At 41.7% G+C, this 16,631-nt stretch overlaps 3 protein-coding genes across 5 annotated transcripts; 2 read left to right on the forward strand and 1 right to left on the reverse strand.

The window, feature by feature from the left end:
* Positions 1-107: 107 nt before the first annotated feature.
* On the reverse strand, positions 108-4,367 carry LOC119480608 (UDP-glucuronosyltransferase 2A1-like). Its single transcript, XM_037757056.1, has 2 exons — positions 3,600-4,367; positions 108-1,781 (listed from the first exon to the last, which is right to left on the reverse strand). The coding sequence occupies exon 2, from the start codon at positions 1,779-1,781 to the stop codon at positions 198-200; it is 1,584 nt and encodes a 527-aa protein (XP_037612984.1). The 5' UTR covers positions 3,600-4,367; the 3' UTR covers positions 108-197.
* chrna5 (cholinergic receptor, nicotinic, alpha 5) lies at positions 3,000-12,492 on the forward strand. 3 transcript variants are annotated; one of them, XM_037757078.1, is made up of 11 exons: positions 3,001-3,520; positions 3,627-3,688; positions 4,507-5,006; positions 5,093-5,226; positions 5,321-5,461; positions 8,410-8,561; positions 8,707-8,751; positions 10,193-10,302; positions 10,589-10,766; positions 10,844-11,530; positions 12,007-12,492. In XM_037757078.1, exons 5-11 carry the CDS (start codon positions 5,371-5,373, stop codon positions 12,163-12,165), a joined length of 1,422 nt encoding a protein of 473 aa, XP_037613006.1. In that variant the 5' UTR covers positions 3,001-3,520; positions 3,627-3,688; positions 4,507-5,006; positions 5,093-5,226; positions 5,321-5,370; the 3' UTR covers positions 12,166-12,492. The 3 variants fall into 3 exon arrangements, with proteins under 3 accessions (XP_037613015.1, XP_037613006.1, XP_037612998.1); XM_037757070.1 differs by having other exon boundaries at positions 5,105-5,226; XM_037757087.1 differs by lacking the exon at positions 5,093-5,226 and having other exon boundaries at positions 3,000-3,520.
* A 2,033-nt stretch (positions 12,493-14,525) lies between these two features.
* LOC119481446 (UDP-glucuronosyltransferase 2A1-like) lies at positions 14,526-16,349 on the forward strand. The gene is made up of 2 exons (XM_037758346.1): positions 14,526-14,575; positions 14,740-16,349. Exon 2 carries the CDS (start codon positions 14,747-14,749, stop codon positions 16,340-16,342), a length of 1,596 nt encoding a protein of 531 aa, XP_037614274.1. The 5' UTR covers positions 14,526-14,575; positions 14,740-14,746; the 3' UTR covers positions 16,343-16,349.
* The last annotated feature ends 282 nt before the right edge of the window (positions 16,350-16,631 follow it).

The following is a 16,631-nucleotide window of genomic DNA, read 5'->3' on the forward strand; positions in this document are numbered from 1 at the left end:
TTAACCATTCAAGGTCAATGCCTAACCTTAACCATTCAAGGTCAATGCATAACCTTAACCATTCGAAGTCAATGCCTAACCTTAACTGTTCAAGGTCAATGCCTAACCTTAACCATTCAAAGTCAATGCCTAACCTTAACCATCTTCGTGAGAGTTATGCAATTTGCGTGTTACCCTCTTGACACGACGTTGAATGATTAGTCCCGTTTGACTTTACGTTTACACATTATAGTGTATAAACACCTGATGGAAATGAAAATAGTTAAAAGCACGAGCAGCACAGCTCCAGCCAGGAACAAAAACACATCAACAGAGTGGTAGGTATACCAGGGCAGTCTGTAGGCCTCAGCTTTCAGGTGAGCTGCACCTTTGTGTCTGATAACAAAGTCTATCCAGAAGAGGGCGGTATCCAGCGGCTTCATCGGCTGATCTCTGTGCAGCCTGGAGAGTCTCTGTATGTTCATCCTATAGGAGGGCTCATTCAGGACTTCCTGTATGGCATTCAGGAAGTTGTCGTCTTTGTCCACTGTTTGAATGGTTAGCAGCTTAGCTGCTCCTCTCTCTTTCAGACGCAGCAGGTTGTCGTATTGGTCGAAAAACAAGGGCAGACCCACAACTGGGACTCCGTGGTAGATCGCTTCTTGGACGCCGTTTGTTCCTCCATGAGCCACAAACAGTTTCATCTTTGGATGTCCTAGGAGGTCATTCTGTGGCATCCAGTCTACTATTAAAGTGTTGTTGCCCAGAGTGGCTGGTCTGTCACCTTTATATCTCCAGATGACTTTCTGGGGTAGTTTTGCAAAAGATGCAGCGATCTCGTCAGCTAGGTCGGCAGGAAGTTCACTCACAAAAGTCCCCAGAGACATCATGATAAACCCGTGTTCTCCAGAACTCTGCACAAACTCCTCCAGGTGTTCAGGAAGAGGTTTCGCAGGTTTACACTGGAACCCTCCCATATAAACAACATTAGGCATAGTGGGCCGAGGGAACTCAAACACAAAGTCTACTCTCATCAGCCAAATGTCTGCATCAAGCATTAACTGGTTAAAGTCATTATCGGGCCCAAGATATTTGTCACATATTTTCTGGTATACTACCTTGATCACCAGCCGATTTTGAGCTTGGGTCATTAGATGCAAAATGACGTTTTTAACTCTCTGAAAAAAGGACATCTTATCAGTGTGTCCAGATCCTGTTATAGGAATATATGACACAGGTGAAGGAGCAATAGCAAGATGAGCCTCTTCAGCTATTAGCCACCGAACATTATAAACCAAAGGAAGGTTCAAATATTTGGCCAAAATGACTCCACCGCCCCAGCAGGAGTCGGCGAGTACCATGTCAAACTTGCTGTCCTTCATGTTTCTCATCAACTCTTGGTCATCTAGCATTGCTGATACAAATTCACCCACGGCTGCGTGAGCATCGATAAATACGCCCATCATTCCTACGGCCATGTTGAGAAAACTAGTCAAGGGAAGAGCCCCCCTTTCAAATTCGATGGACTTCGATATGATTTCTGTAATAAACTTCTGATCTAAGCTCCTCTCCACTTGAACTGTATAGGTATTGTAATAGGAGGATTTCTCCTTGATGTACCAGGATTTGCTGGAACGAACAATAGTTATATTGTGTCCTTTCGAGTGCAAAGCTTGAAGTAGAATATCCATGTTTACCCAGTGGCTGCCCTCAGCGGGGAAGACCAGGATGTTGCCACCTTGGCAGGCTCTGGGAATGAGGACGAGCAGCAGCAAAGCACTGCAGCAATACATCAGCCTCATCTAGAAGGAAAACAATGGACAATCAATTGACCATGGTGAAAAAATCTCATTACAGTGGAAATAAACTGTTCATTTCAAACTAACTTTAAAAAACAAAAAGAAGTTCTTGAACACTTGTGATGCTGTCCATGCTGCAGGAAACAGGATTCTCTTAAGAGGACAACTACTATTTCTTATTTTCATGATAATTGATACTGTATACCTCCGTCATTTTCCACTGCAACGTCAATTTTTTTCTTCTTTTTTTTTAAAACCAGCTCAAAGTTTACAATTTGCGAACGGAAAAATGTGAAAATGTGAAGTAAAAATAAATGTGTGTTCTGAGTTTGTCGCACCACAGAAAAATGGGTTATTAACCACCCAACTAAATTTGAAAACTTAAAGAAATCGGCAAGTAAAAAAAAAAATACACAGTTTTGTCGGCATTGAAACACTGGGGGCGTGTCCGCTGAAATTATGCCAATCGCAGGTAAGGGTTGATTATATATGTACAGTATATACGACACTTCTTGTTGGTCATCTTACTGCTGCGCGTTACTTTTGCAGAATGTTAACTTGCTAACTTGGAGGGAATTTGGATGGATTTTTTTGACTGCCCACCCTCCCACCAATGCAGAGGCCCACCGGGATTTGACATTTATCCAAAAAAGTACTGTAGCAAATTAAGTATATGAACACATTTTTTTATTATTTATAATTTGGATAGACTCATAGTACTTTTCTCAATTCAGTCCTGAAGGGTTGAAATGATAATATAATAAATTTTATTTATGGCACCTTTCGAGACACCCAAGGACACCTTACAGACAAGGTGGAAAGTTTACAGTGGAAAAAAACAAAAAAAATTCATTTAAAATAAATAGAGATAAATTGGTACATTCATAATAAACACATTACGAAGTACGGTGAAAGGCTAAATTAAAAAGATGTTTTCAATTCTGATTTAAACGACGCAACAGATGAGCACTGGTGCAGACCCTGAGGGAGAGGGTAATGGTATATGGTAAATGGACTTGCATTTATATAGCGCTTTTCTAGTCTTCCGACCACTCAAAGCGCTTTACACTACATGCCAGTATTCACCCATTCACACACACATTCATACACTGATGGCAGAGGCTGCTAAGGTGCCAACTTTGCCCATCGAGATCTAATCTAAATACTCATTCACACACCGATGGCTATGCCCTCGGGAGCAATTTGGGGTTAAGTGTCTTGCTCAAGGACACATCGACATGTGAGCTCGATCGAACCACCCACCTTCCGATTGGTGGACGACCTGCTCTACCCTCTGAGCCACAGCCGCCCCTAATGATGGGTGAAACCTTGAGAACTTGGCTTTATGGATGTGAAATCTCCCCAATAATTGTAATAAATTGACAATCTGCTGAATTTTTTTTTTTTTTTTCATAGTATAATTGTCAGGAGAGGGGTTATGCAGAGGCACTAGTTATTACGTCATCAAGCCATGATTTAAGCCCCACCCAAAAAAAATTCTAAACACAAAAATGATGAAAATTGTTTAATGGTCTAACTCCAGTCAGTTACATTGGGTCTGATGCAGATGTTCCTTCACACGCGCACACACACACACACACACACACACATTAGATGGATATAATAGCTTAAAACAAACTACTACACTGCAAACTTCTGAGCACTACTCTTCACTTTTCCACCAATCTCGGATCAGCTTTACTGAGATCACTTCTCCACTGACTGAGCAGCAAAGTTAGCATGTAAGTACCGTTTACACAGGCATCATTAAACTCACATATTTACTGTCAAACATCGTCAACACGGCGCGTGTGTACTTACTATGGTCTGTATTGTTGCTCCACACAGGAAAAGTCACTGTTTTCGGGAACTGCGTTGTCCAGCGCCAGAAACACCAAAACGGAAAAGGGGTGAGTGAAACTATAACTGTCATCAGTATTCACTTCCTTCTTAGTGTGGTTGGAGGTTTGCACGATAGATGGATGTATAAAGAGCACTCATACTGTAGCTGATGTGTGCGTGCAAACACCGTGATAAGGAAGTTAATGATTGATCATGGGATCATTACATTATGAGGCTATTTCAGTCAATGCCATGTGTTTATCATTCATGTATCAGCAGGCACATTTTATAAAACATACAGTAGGTCAAATTGAACTTTGTTTCATGCATGCAATATTGAAAAGGCAGCTTATCATATTGATGCAACAAGATTGTTTTTTACACACATGTAGCCTCTGGAACTTTGTCACTCACTGGATGGGAAAAGTTACTTCAGGAGCAAAAGTGTCCTGGAATGATCTTTTATTTTTAAGGTAGTCTGAAGAATCCTTCATGGTTTTTAAGACTATGTAATTATAGGCCTACTGCATAGAAAATTCATAATTATGTTAAAGCGTTAGATGATCATAAGATGACAAGGAGATACCGCTTTTTCTTAAGATTGAAAATATATTGTGTGGCATGACTCAGTGTGTGTTGGACTATCATAGCTCCACACATTAAAGATGAAATTAACTAAATAAATAAATAATAAAAAAAGAATCAAACAGAAATGCAAAGGTCAGATTTTCTCATGCAACATGTTTTACAAGCCAAAAAATAAAAAAAGGGAAAAATAAAATTATAATCCAAATGAAATATTCAGAGGTGATGGTGCAAATTGCTTTTTCAACACAAGCTGGATCTTGATTCTTTTTCATTTTTTTTCATTTCCCATCCTATACAGCATCTCTGGGTCCCCCAATAGGCTGTCGCCATGGTAGCACACACACTCACACATACAGAGAGACCAACACTGGAGAGGCTGAGAGGGACTGAGAGAGGTACAAAATGTAACATCACATCACAAGCACAATCTCAGGGGCAGAGCTGCACTTGCCATTCTCCTGATGCTGCTGTGGAAAGGCAGTGAGGTGGCTGCATGGAGGAGGCGAGGCGACTACTCCTGTCTGTGATTAGTGACCACGAGAATGCTATAGGAGAGAAGGGGAGGAGTGGGGGGGATAGGGCGGGCTCTCTGTAGGACGAGGAGGAGGAGGAGGAGAGGATGCGTTGCCTGTGCACAATTGGAGGCAGCAGAGAGTGAAGCAGCATCTGTATGAGGAGAGAGAAAGGACCTGCATGGAATGGAGGAGCGTTAGAGCAGCACTGTCGCTGTCGTCAAGACTCCCACCGCCTCCACTGCCACTGCTGGGTTGTTGTGTTAATGGAAAACACTCAGAGCAGGTATGGATGCAGCATTTGCATGCTTACTGTGTTGAGATGTAATGATTACCTTGGGGAGGGTCAGGTTAAAGGTGTGATGAATGCAGTTTGTCATTTAGTATGGACGACATCAGGATTTTCAGCTCTGCACAGCCGATTCACTGAAATCAGTTACTGTGATGTAGCTTCACCAAAAGGGGTGCAGGGGTGGCTGCCTTGGGATTTGAACCCTTAACCCAAGGTATGATGAGAGCCATAGCTCAGGTGATTCAGCCCATTGTGCACAAAAAGCTAAGGTTTTTCCATAACCACTGTTTTTAATATTCATTTTCCAGCTCTGTGATGCCCGAGGGACCAGCTGTGTGGATTCGGTGCCACCTCTGATATGATGCTGAGAGCAGGAGGGGCAGCCACCTCTCTCGCACTGCTGTTGCTGCTGCCGCTGCTGTGCTGCTGCCACCTGTGCCACTCACTGCGTAAGTCTCCCAAGGACTGGGGATGCCTCGTCAAATTACCATGGTAGCATGTTACAGCCTCAGTGTGACAGATGGCAAAGTCGAAGAAAAGTTGGTGGACTCTAGTGGATATATAGAATCAGAGAAAGTAGATGTAGGAAATTGGCAGATGGTCAGTGAAGATAGTACTGATGTCAGTGTGACTGCTTCTCATATCAAATTTGACAGTTGTTCAGGTAGTTTGAAACCATAATATTTGAGCTCACATATATAAAGTAAGTAAACTATCCAGCTATTGAACAAGCAGCACATTTCTAATAACTGAAAAAACAGAAACCCAACAACTACAAATGTACTTTATAAGGAGATTTATCTCTTATCTCTTATACATTTTGGACCTCATCCTCTAGCTGACTTTGTGGGAATTTACTATTACCATGAGTTTTTTTGCTACATGATGAAAAATCAATGATGCAGAAAACCAGGAAAAAAGCTAGTGGGCTTAGACATTCAGGTCATGTTGGATGGATGGAAAGATTCCCATGGTTACACCTTAGGGGGCGTTCACGTCACAGGACTTTCACTCTGTGATGGCAGAGTTGTTCATATGAGAGTTAAAGGTACAGTGTGTACTGTAGGATTTGGCAGCATCTAGCAGTGTGGTTGCAGATTGCAACCAATTGATTTACTCTCCGCTCAGGCTCTGTGTTTGGTTCGTGCAACATGGCAGACGCCGTGAAGAGGACCCGCTCCCTATGTAAATATGAAGGGCTCATTCTAAACTAATGAAAACACAACGATTCTTAGTTTCAGGTGATTGTACACTAATGAAAACATAGTTATGAATATTATATTACATTTCTTCTCATAGATCCCCCAAAGTGTTACACACTGTTCATTTAAAAAATAGTGTGCATCAACAATGTAACACGTTTTTTCTGCCACTTACGTATTATGAAGCGCCAAGTCAGATATAACTCTGCAATACTATGAGGCTTGCAGGTAGTCGTCAAAACAGTAGAAAAACAAACGGTCATCAGTACACAAAAGGAACAAACAACAGAATAAAATGTGTGAGCTGAGGCAGTAAACTCAGTAGTGACAGCTCGTGGGCAGGTAGGGAACGATGGGAGAGGTTACTACAGTATCCACAACACAGAGATTAACCGTATGTACTAGCAGGAGAGGAGGGAAGAGAGGAACCGCTGTTGCCATGACAGTGTGCATATATTTGTGCACATGTATCAACTGTGCGGTGCACTTGTATGCATGTATACAGTATGTTTATGTTCGTATGAACCTTATGGGTTCCTTAGCCTTCTGTTACACATTCTATTGGTTTCTGTTTATCTCTTTCTGTTATCGGGGTTTTGCATATTTGGCTGGCCGTTGCAACGTGTCATCTCACTGTAAACCTCACCATCTGTACGGCAACGCACCACACATTCATCATATATTCCATGTTTAATTTATATTGATTGATTTTTTTGTCATGCAGACAACATTGACTCGGGTGTCCTTGAAATTGTAGCTAACATTTAAATATTAATTTTACTCAGCATTGAGGCGCAAATGAGCCTTTGTATATTAGTGTATTTCTGACTCTATATATTCCATTTATCATACACTAAAACAGAGTCGTTGATGTTGAATCCAGCAGACTCTGCAGCTTGCTTTCAGTCAAGCATGATAGTGGGGGGGAGGCTGAAGAGATGATGGATTTGCTTATCACACAGTCATTGATTTGGGGGGTGTTGCAGCCTTGTTTTTATTGATCCACGTACACTGAGAGGGTGACACCACACATTTGTGGTCAGTCTTAGTGGTAGATTTCCAGCCACATTCTCCGTCCATAAATTGAGTTTATAACCACGAGGGTGAATGATTTAAAGACCGGGGGTGAAAGAAATGACGTGTAATTCAAAATGTAATCAATATTTTGTTACACTGTACAGGAGCTCTGCTTCAGCAAAACAATGCACCAGTTGGACTGTGATTAAAACACTGTCTCTGCTATATAAAACAGGTCCGTTACACTCATCTTGTAACTGCTCATAATGTGATAACTATATGTCTTGTCACCTAGTCAGTGTGTGCTTTTATGCATGTACGGATAGAAAAAAATACAGTTTATATCAATTTTTAGGAGGATAAAGGAAGCTCAAACGGGATTAGACAGAAATATTGGTCAAGTTGGCACCATATTTTTTGTAGACTTTCTGTCCTTTTATCAACCAATGCCAGTTTTGAACCGGTTGTTTCATGTCAGCTGGTCCAAGAAATATTTCTACACAATTTGGGGTCAATATTATACAACAATTCTTCCATCACCACCATTAGTCCAAAGTTCAAGTCATTTATTTGACCTGTAGTTCTTGACCTTTTTGACACATCAGCACACTTCACTGTCCCATTTACAATATCCTATGTTTACCTTTAATTACATGCACATATTCTCCCAAGATCCATTGGTAAGAAGTGATTTTTTTTTTTTAATAAAAGGCATGCACCTTGAATTGAGAGTGCGTGCATTATTTACAATCACCGACGCATATGAGTCACAGAGCAAAGGGGGTAAATTGGCGCATCAGTTTCTTACTGTAGTGAAGGACAGGCAGTAATAAATAGGAACCTCTGTAATGCTTTCTCCAATCATATCCAGGCTTTCATGCATTATATGTTATAAGGACTATCAGTGTGTGGTGTAAGGTTTTGTTCCTCTGCCACTTGAAAGCAAACACTTTACCACCGAGGTCATATCTAGAAACTCTAGATGACATAAACACTGTAGTAAGGTCAGAGAGGTGAATGCTGTGCTGTTTGAGAGCAATGCAAGAAACAGAGCTGGAAATGGATTCAATCATGGGGCTGCTGAATAAATCAAAGGTGTGCTTGTATTTGCAGAATTATCTTCAAGTTAGTATGAACTTGTAATTTTTCGATTTAACCTTTTAATTTTTTTCACATAGGGGTTCCAAAACTCTCCTCCTTCGCAAAAGCAGAGGATAAGCTGTTCAAATACCTCTTCGTAAACTACCAGAAATGGGTCCGTCCAGTGGAATACCTGAACCAGACGATCCGTGTGAAGTTTGGACTGGCCATCTCCCAGTTAGTTGATGTGGTGAGGATAGAAAAGCACTGATTATTGATATTGTTTATGAATGTGTGTCACTGCCCATGAATGTAAATATAGTACAGTTGAAAGACAGAATGGTATTTAAATGTTTCATTTTGATTCATTAACCTTTGTTCTTTCGTCATTCTAGGATGAGAAAAATCAGCGGATGACAACCAATGTGTGGATGAAACAGGCAAGTAGAGCTACACATCTAACCTAAACATTACATTTCACCATCATCAGTAAACATGCAGGTAAAGTTGTTAGTGTTTACTTTATGGGTGAGGAAATATCCTAAAACAACCTCTGGCATTACATGGCATTTAGAGGCAACCAGTCACCCCTTTTTTAATCTGGTTTGGTGGCATTTCACTGACAGTCCTCATCTATATGAGTCCTTTCGGCCCTGTGCCCACGCACCTGCCACCACAAGCCGCCGCCTCCTCCCCACTCCTGCTCCTGTCAGCCTTATTCATGGTCTCAGTGTCCTGTCTGTCATGCATCTTTTGAGTTATCCCCGCAGACCGGGCTTGGCCATTCGGGTCAGATGCTCCCTTTCACAGTGATGGATTGCATCATGCGAAAAGGGTGATGGAAGGGCAATGGCCCCCCGGCAGTGCATACATGTCATTTGCAAAGTATGTCAGATTTAATAATTGTATCTCCTCCGTTGGGCAGTCACCTTTTTGATTTAGAAAATGAATACTAAACTTAAGCTTTTTTTCAGACACTTGTTTACCCTCCAGGTTATTCTTTCACAAGGTACTTGCCATGTATAGCGTATCTAAGCTTAATCAAATAGATTTGTTTGTTAGTGATCTAATAATAGTAAAGTGTGTTATACTTACTGGTTCATGTACCTTTTCCTGTGGCCTAGAGGCGCTATTATGAATCCTACTATAGCGAAGGCATGCCCGCCCTACTCTGCCTCTGATTGGCTTACCCCATATTCTTACCCTAACCCTAACCAATCTCACTACGCATGCCTAAACCTAATCAATCCAACCAAAGAAGGAAATGGGTACTAGCCAATCAGAGGCATCTGATCATGCTGTGCTAGCATGTTAGCAAAACATTACAGCACACAAAGCATACCAACAATAAGGAAAATGTTTACATTTTGAAAAAATGTTGATTGAAACCACACTGTACAGCAAATACGAAGCTACAGCCAGCAGCCGGTTAGCTTAGCTTAGCACAAAGACTGGAAACAGGGGGAAACAGCTAGCCTTGCTCTGTCCAAAGTTAAAAAAATCAACCTACCAGCACCTCTAAAACTAACTAATTAATTTAAGACGTAAACCGGCTCCTAACCCCCCGTAAAACAGCGATTTGTCATTTTTACACTTTGGTTTTTGTATGAATTAAACAAATGAGATACAACGTGTTGATTAGTTAGCTTTAGAGGTGCTGGTAGGCAGATTTTGTTACCAAAGAGCCAGGCTAGCTATTTCCCCATTTTAGTAGCTCTTCTCTTCTTCTCAGTAGCTTCTTAGTGTACAGACAGATGACTGTCATCAATATTCTCATCTCGCCCTCGGCAAGACAGCGAATAAGCCTATTTCCACAAAATGTCAAACCTCTCCTTTAAAGCCCCTTTGATGAGTTTTTAACTACATGTTTCCTCTACGTAGGAGTGGATTGACAGGAAACTCAGATGGAACCCTGATGACTATCTGGGCCTCACAATTATCCGTGTCCCTTCTGACAGGATCTGGCTCCCTGACGTTGTACTGTATGATAAGTATGTGTCATTATAACATAAGAAATTACGTGGATGTCAAGCATTTTATATTTTCCAAAATGTACATGATAGTCATGACCATACTGATATGCTGACAGCACTGTATCATAAAGTGTTCAAATGATTTCAAAGGACCTATACAGAAATGAAAAGTAAACTAAATATTCTAAAAGTCTAGAAAATCATGTAAACCTTAAAAGAAACATGCAGCTATGCATGCAATAGAAGTTCTAACAGCTAATGTGAGTTAATCTGTTAGATGAATAAATGTTATTTCTTTCAACAGTTCAGATGGGCGTTTTGAGGGCACTGTCACCAAGGCAGTCGTTAAGTATGATGGAACCATAACGTGGACGCCACCAGCCAATTACAAGTCAGCCTGCACCATTGATGTCACCTTCTTCCCTTTTGACCTCCAGAATTGCTCAATGAGGTTTGGCTCCTGGACGTATGACGGCTCCCAGGTGAGTCTCTACTCCACAGTACATTAGTGTTAGTCGTGGCCAGTGATTGACATGAGATTTCACTCCGTATTTAACAGGTGGACATAATTCTGGAGGACTTCCATGTGGACAAGCGGGACTATTTCGACAACGGTGAATGGGAGATAGTGAAGGCCACAGGCAGCCGTGGCGTGAGGACAGACGGCAGCGCATCCTATCCCAGCATCACCTACTTCTTCGTCATCCGCAGGTTACCTCTTTTCTACACCCTCTTCCTCATCATCCCCTGCATTGGCCTGTCCTTCCTCACCATCCTCGTCTTCTACCTGCCCTCCAACGGCGGCGAGAAGATCTCCCTCTGCACCTCGGTCCTGGTGTCGCTCACTGTTTTCCTGTTGGTCATTGAGGAGATTATCCCTTCCTCTTCGAAGGCCATCCCTCTCATCGGGGAGTATCTGGTCTTCACTATGATCTTCGTCACGCTCTCAATCGTCATCACCGTCTTCGCCATCAACATCCACCATCGCTCCTCTTCTACGCATCACGGCATGGCGCCATGGGTGAGGAAGATCTTCCTGCATCGGCTGCCCAAGCTGCTGTGCATGCGCAGCCATGTGGACCGTTACGCCACGGTTGGAGTAGCGAGCGCAGGAGGAGCAGTAGGACAGAAGGACTCAGCACCTGAACTGACACCTCTGCTCTACAACAGACACAACCTGCAAGCAGCTTTGGATTCTATTCGCTACATAACCATGCATGTGGTAAAAGAAAATGAGGTCAGAGAGGTGAGTATGTCGCATTTTGTGTATTTGTTCATCCATAGGTAATAATAGAAATGGTCAACATATCCTTATACAACGGTTTATATATCTTACGAAAAGTTAATCCTCATTTTTCATGCGTTTTCCTATGAATGTCCAGCAACACGTGACCCACGTGTCAATTTAAGCTCCGCTTTTCAAATTAAACTTCCGTCTTCACAGGAAACAACTTGGTTTATGCAACAAAACCATTTTGTTAGGTTTAGTTAACATAACTACTTAGTTAGGTTTAGGAAAAGATCGTGGTTTGAGTTAAAATACCTCCGAAGTGGTGTAACTTAATTACCAGGTTACGTGAAAAATAAATTTACTTTGACTTCTGGTTCCACACAGGATACAAACACCGGTCTCCTGGGCAAAAGTCCAGTGTTTTTTCACCCTTCCTTTTGAGTACATACCTTGAAATTGACTTGTGCTTCTTTTTTTTTTGTGTGTTCCAGGTGGTCCAAGACTGGAAATTTGTAGCCCAGGTCCTGGATCGAATGTTTCTTTGGGCTTTCCTCCTGGTGTCGATCCTGGGCTCTGCTCTCCTCTTCATCCCGGTTATTTATAAATGGGCCATTATCATCGTCCCTAACCATCCTGGAAGTACCCTGTAAGAGAGTTCAACTAACCACAAATGGAGGCAAAGCACATTGACAGCTCGTTATGGGTCTTTTGTTTGAGATTTGAAAGACTGAGATACTGTGATTACCACTCACATACGGCCCTGTTCTGCTTATCCAATTATTCTGTAAACCACAGCTGTGGCAGAGATCAAGCTGCAGATTTGGGGTCCAGTTTTGCTGAGTGTATCTCACAGAGACTTGTTTTTTCGTTGTTGTTTTAGAGAGATTATACAATTCTGTATTTCTGAGTTTAAAGATAAATGAAAAGACTCAATTGATGTATTACTTATGAAAAGTATTACATATGATAAGAAACATCAGCCGTGTCCCATCCATTTTTTGTCCACATGTCACACATCAATACATTTCAATACACCCATTTCACCTGCTATACTTGCTGCCATCATAGAGTTCAGATTTATCTTTGGGTCTGATAGAGATTCGTAGATAGAAAATGGCAGGGCAACATGTCCCCACAGCATAATTTCAGATAAATGTCCCACATGGCTCTCTTGTTCATGCAGGTTGCAGGACACAGTGTCCAATATCAGTTTGGTTCAATTCAGTTCATTTCAGTACAACTTTATTTATCTCTGTAAGGGCAATTATATGGCAGCTCGCCACTCAGACCAACAGTATCACACACATACACAATAGATAGTAGACTTTCATTCTCATTTTACATTCCTCTCTATGTCTGTATATCTGTTATGTATAGCTTTTGGAAAGATGACCACTTTATCTGTGGGGCATAATTCAAATAAAAGTCATGGTTCAACTTTGCTTTTCTGTAATTGTAGTTTCACAAATTGTGATGAAGCGCAAGGACAGGGAAGTGAGAATAGAACCACATGTTCCCTCTTATAACAGAACCGTATCTTTTAAGTGAAGAACACAGTTACATGATGAACATGATCTATAGATCAGAATTCAGAGTGGCACGCGGGTCAGACACTCCTCTTTAGTGACACACATATTTTAATAGTTGTTCTATTCATTCTGCCTGACGTGTGCGTGGGAAGGAGAGGTGGACTTTCTTGCCCAGACTTGAGTTTCTCTGGCAGCCCTTCCTCTCTCTGCCTGAGGACAAATCCTGCATTCTTTACAGGGACTGTAATACGATCCCTAGTAAAGTATACTGTACGTGCAGCGCTGTGGGTCCTGGATGTTTTGAGCCTTCTGTAGCTTAGCACAAGACCTAGCTCCATCAAAAGTGGAAAAATAGGTTTATTTATAACAACTCCAAATCTGTCTTGTTATCTGATTGATGTTGCATGCAGATACCTCAGATGATGTAATGCAATAAAGAGCCTAAGGTTCACTACACGACTATCAACATCCCCCAAGCACCAGGAAGACTCTCGGCCTTTGGTTGAGCTTGCACTGCCTCTGCATGGCCATGTCCTCACATTACAGCTGAAAAAAAGGCACCACCAGCACGAACATGTTGGTGGGTGTAGTGACACTCAAGTACAGATAAAGAATGTAAGGCATTTTTATTGTCTTTTTATTTAAAGCAAACAAAGATGGATGAGACAAATAAAGGGGAAAGAGATCCAGAAGAGTCCAACAGAAAGTGAGGATTCCTAAACTGAGTCGGTCAAATTAACAGTTTAACATTAGGATGCTCTTTATCTGTTTCTTTGCCCAGGATTCTTTCAATTCCTTCATAACAGCCCTATATATTCCTTCCCTATCTTGTCTCCGTCTGGCATACAACCACAAGGCGGTAATTCTAGTTTTACAATAGGTAAAAAAGGTTTTGCATGGAATTCCAAATGGTGAAAAACTCCTACGGCTGAAATCAAAACCAAAACAAGCAATGCATCTGAGGCAGAGTTGCACACCACAAGTGGGTTGATTGGATTTTCTTCTTGGCAATAGTAGTAGCAAATGTACTGAGATGTCAGATTGGTCTGGTCTGGGATCCTGAGGGTAAGAAGAGAATGAGAAAACCCTGAATAAAGCCAATTTATACGGATTTTGACATCTAACAATACATAAAAAATAAATAAAAAGACAGTCCCGGACAACTAGGCATTGCTTCTGGTTTGTCAGTATCATTGGCTGTTGAGAAGTTTTGATCTGAGCATACCTTCTGCCTCTAAGAAAAGCATGTTATTGACTATAAATATGAAACACTGAAGGTGACTTGCTACTTAGAATAAAAACAAATTCAGAACATAATTAACCCAAGGAGGTACAAATAAGTAGCTCTAACACTTTTCTGCCCATAGCTTCCACAAAGAGGCCACATTGTTATCCGTTCCTGAAAAAAAAAGCGTACCCATAATCCACTTATGTAAACTCTCCTGGAATTTTTGGTTACATATTCAGTGACCTTTGGTATTTCACTTACATCTCAGCACATGCATGCACGGAGCTACTTCATGTAAAACAGGTATGTTACAGATAAATCTTGCATGTAATTTAATATCACTGATTTTGCCTTTGTTAAAGGAAAACTTTATTGTTAAAAAATACTTTGTTTCAGGGTATTTTTAGGGCGTTTATTGATAGATTTCTTACCCAGAGTGATTTAGAAAGCTTATTTTTTCCTTTCAGGTTAAAGATGAACCCCCACGGAAATGCAACTTTCCTTCTCTTATTATCCATCGTGTTCTTGTCATGGAGAATTTGTCATGGAGGGAAGATTTTGATCATTCCTTTGGAGGGAAGCCACTGGGTAAACATGGACATCATGATCCAAGCTCTCGACTCTCAAGGACACTCTGTTGACGTGGTACGAACCGACAAAAGCTGGTACATCCAGGATGACTCTCCGCACTACAAGGCAATCACAGTTCCTGTCACTGAAGCCTTTAATCACGACTTCATTAAGCCGATCCTGAAAAACATCATTGATATAGAGAGGGGAGAGAGCTCGTTTTGGAGCTTTGCGAGTCTTCAGGCTGAGATGTTTAGCGCGATGTTTGACATACATAGAATAATGTGCAAAATGGCTACCAACATGTTTAAAGATAAAGACTTGATGGATAGATTAAAGGAAAGTAACTACGACCTGGTTCTTACTGATCCGGCATGGGGTGCAGGTATTTTGTTGGCTCACGCTCTTAAGTTACCTCTAGTGTATAATGCGCGGTGGATAACTAGCGGAGAGGGACATATGGCTTTAGCACCTACTCCTATATCTTATATCCCAATGACCGGCTCAGGACTGACAGACAAAATGACTTTCACAGAAAGAGTTAAAAATCTAATTTTCTCCCTCATTTGGCACGCTCAGGATGAGTTTTTAATCCGTCCTCAGTATCAAGCTGTTTGTGATCACTTCTTTAGCCCAGAAATCAGATACAGTGACTTACTACAGGGAGCAGACCTGTGGCTGATGAGAGTGGACTTTGTGTTTGAGTTCCCTCGGCCCACTATGCCTAATGTCGTCTATATTGGCGGGTTCCAGTGTAAACCTGCCAAACCTCTTCCTGAACACCTGGAAGTGTTTGTGCAGAGTTCTGGAGAGCACGGGGTCATCATCATGTCTCTGGGGACTTTTGTGAATGAACTTCCGGCTGATATAACAAATGAGATCGCTGCAGCTTTCGCTAAATTACCCCAGAAAGTCATTTGGAGGCATAAAGGTGCCAGACCAGCCACTCTGGGCAACAACACTTTAATAGTAGACTGGATGCCACAGAATGACCTCCTAGGACATCCCAAGATAAAACTGTTTGTGGCTCATGGCGGAACAAACGGCGTCCAAGAAGCAATCTACCACGGAGTCCCAATTGTGGGTCTGCCCTTGTTTTTCGACCAACACGACAACCTGCTGCGTCTGAAAGACAGAGGAGCGGCCAAGGTTCTCACCTTAGCTGCAGTGGACAAAGACAACAACTTCCTGAAGGCCATACAGGAAGTCCTGAACGAGCCCTCCTACAAGACGAACATGCAGAGACTCTCCAGGCTGCACAGAGATCAGCCAATAACGCCGCTGGATAACGCCCTCTTCTGGATAGAGTTTGTCATGAGGCACAAAGGTGCAGCTCACCTGAGGACAGAGTCCTACAGACTGCCCTGGTATTCCTACCACTCCGTAGATGTCATACTGTCCTTTCTGGCTACTACTGCAGCGATTACTTTTCTCCCTCTTGTGCTTTTCAGATTTGTGTGTCTTGAGAAATGCTTGAAAAGAAAAACAAATAAAAAATGACAAGACACTGAACTCTGTCCTGCTTGTACTGCAAAAAATATTATACATAATCATGTTTGGGATTTTTTATTAGCTGAAAAGAAATGCATTACATTTTCATAAAATACAACCTAAACAGGTATCCCCATGTCCACTGGCTATAGTCCTTGAGGTGCAGCAGGGGAATTGTTGTAGGGTTTAACATGTGAGCCTTTAATGAATAACAGGAATTTGTTTAAACAGGCCAACCCCTTCCAAGAAAGGGCAGGGTTAAAAAAACAGTGTGACACAATCCAGGTTCAGGTTTAGC

This window comes from Sebastes umbrosus, chromosome 2, assembly GCF_015220745.1.
Source record: "Sebastes umbrosus isolate fSebUmb1 chromosome 2, fSebUmb1.pri, whole genome shotgun sequence".
NCBI lineage: Eukaryota > Metazoa > Chordata > Actinopteri > Perciformes > Sebastidae > Sebastes > Sebastes umbrosus.

Excerpts from the sequence above, each read along its gene's own strand:
- LOC119480608 (XM_037757056.1), bottom strand. The coding sequence starts at position 1,781 with ATGAGGCTGATGTATTGCTGCAGTGCTTTGCTGCTGCTCGTCCTCATT.
- chrna5 (XM_037757087.1), top strand. The coding sequence starts at position 5,371 with ATGATGCTGAGAGCAGGAGGGGCAGCCACCTCTCTCGCACTGCTGTTG. Across the intron at positions 10,303-10,588 it reads GACGTTGTACTGTATGATAA|TTCAGATGGGCGTTTTGAGG; the intron begins GTATGTGTCATT and ends TTCTTTCAACAG. Across the intron at positions 10,767-10,843 it reads GGACGTATGACGGCTCCCAG|GTGGACATAATTCTGGAGGA; the intron begins GTGAGTCTCTAC and ends CGTATTTAACAG.
- LOC119481446 (XM_037758346.1), top strand. The coding sequence starts at position 14,747 with ATGAACCCCCACGGAAATGCAACTTTCCTTCTCTTATTATCCATCGTG.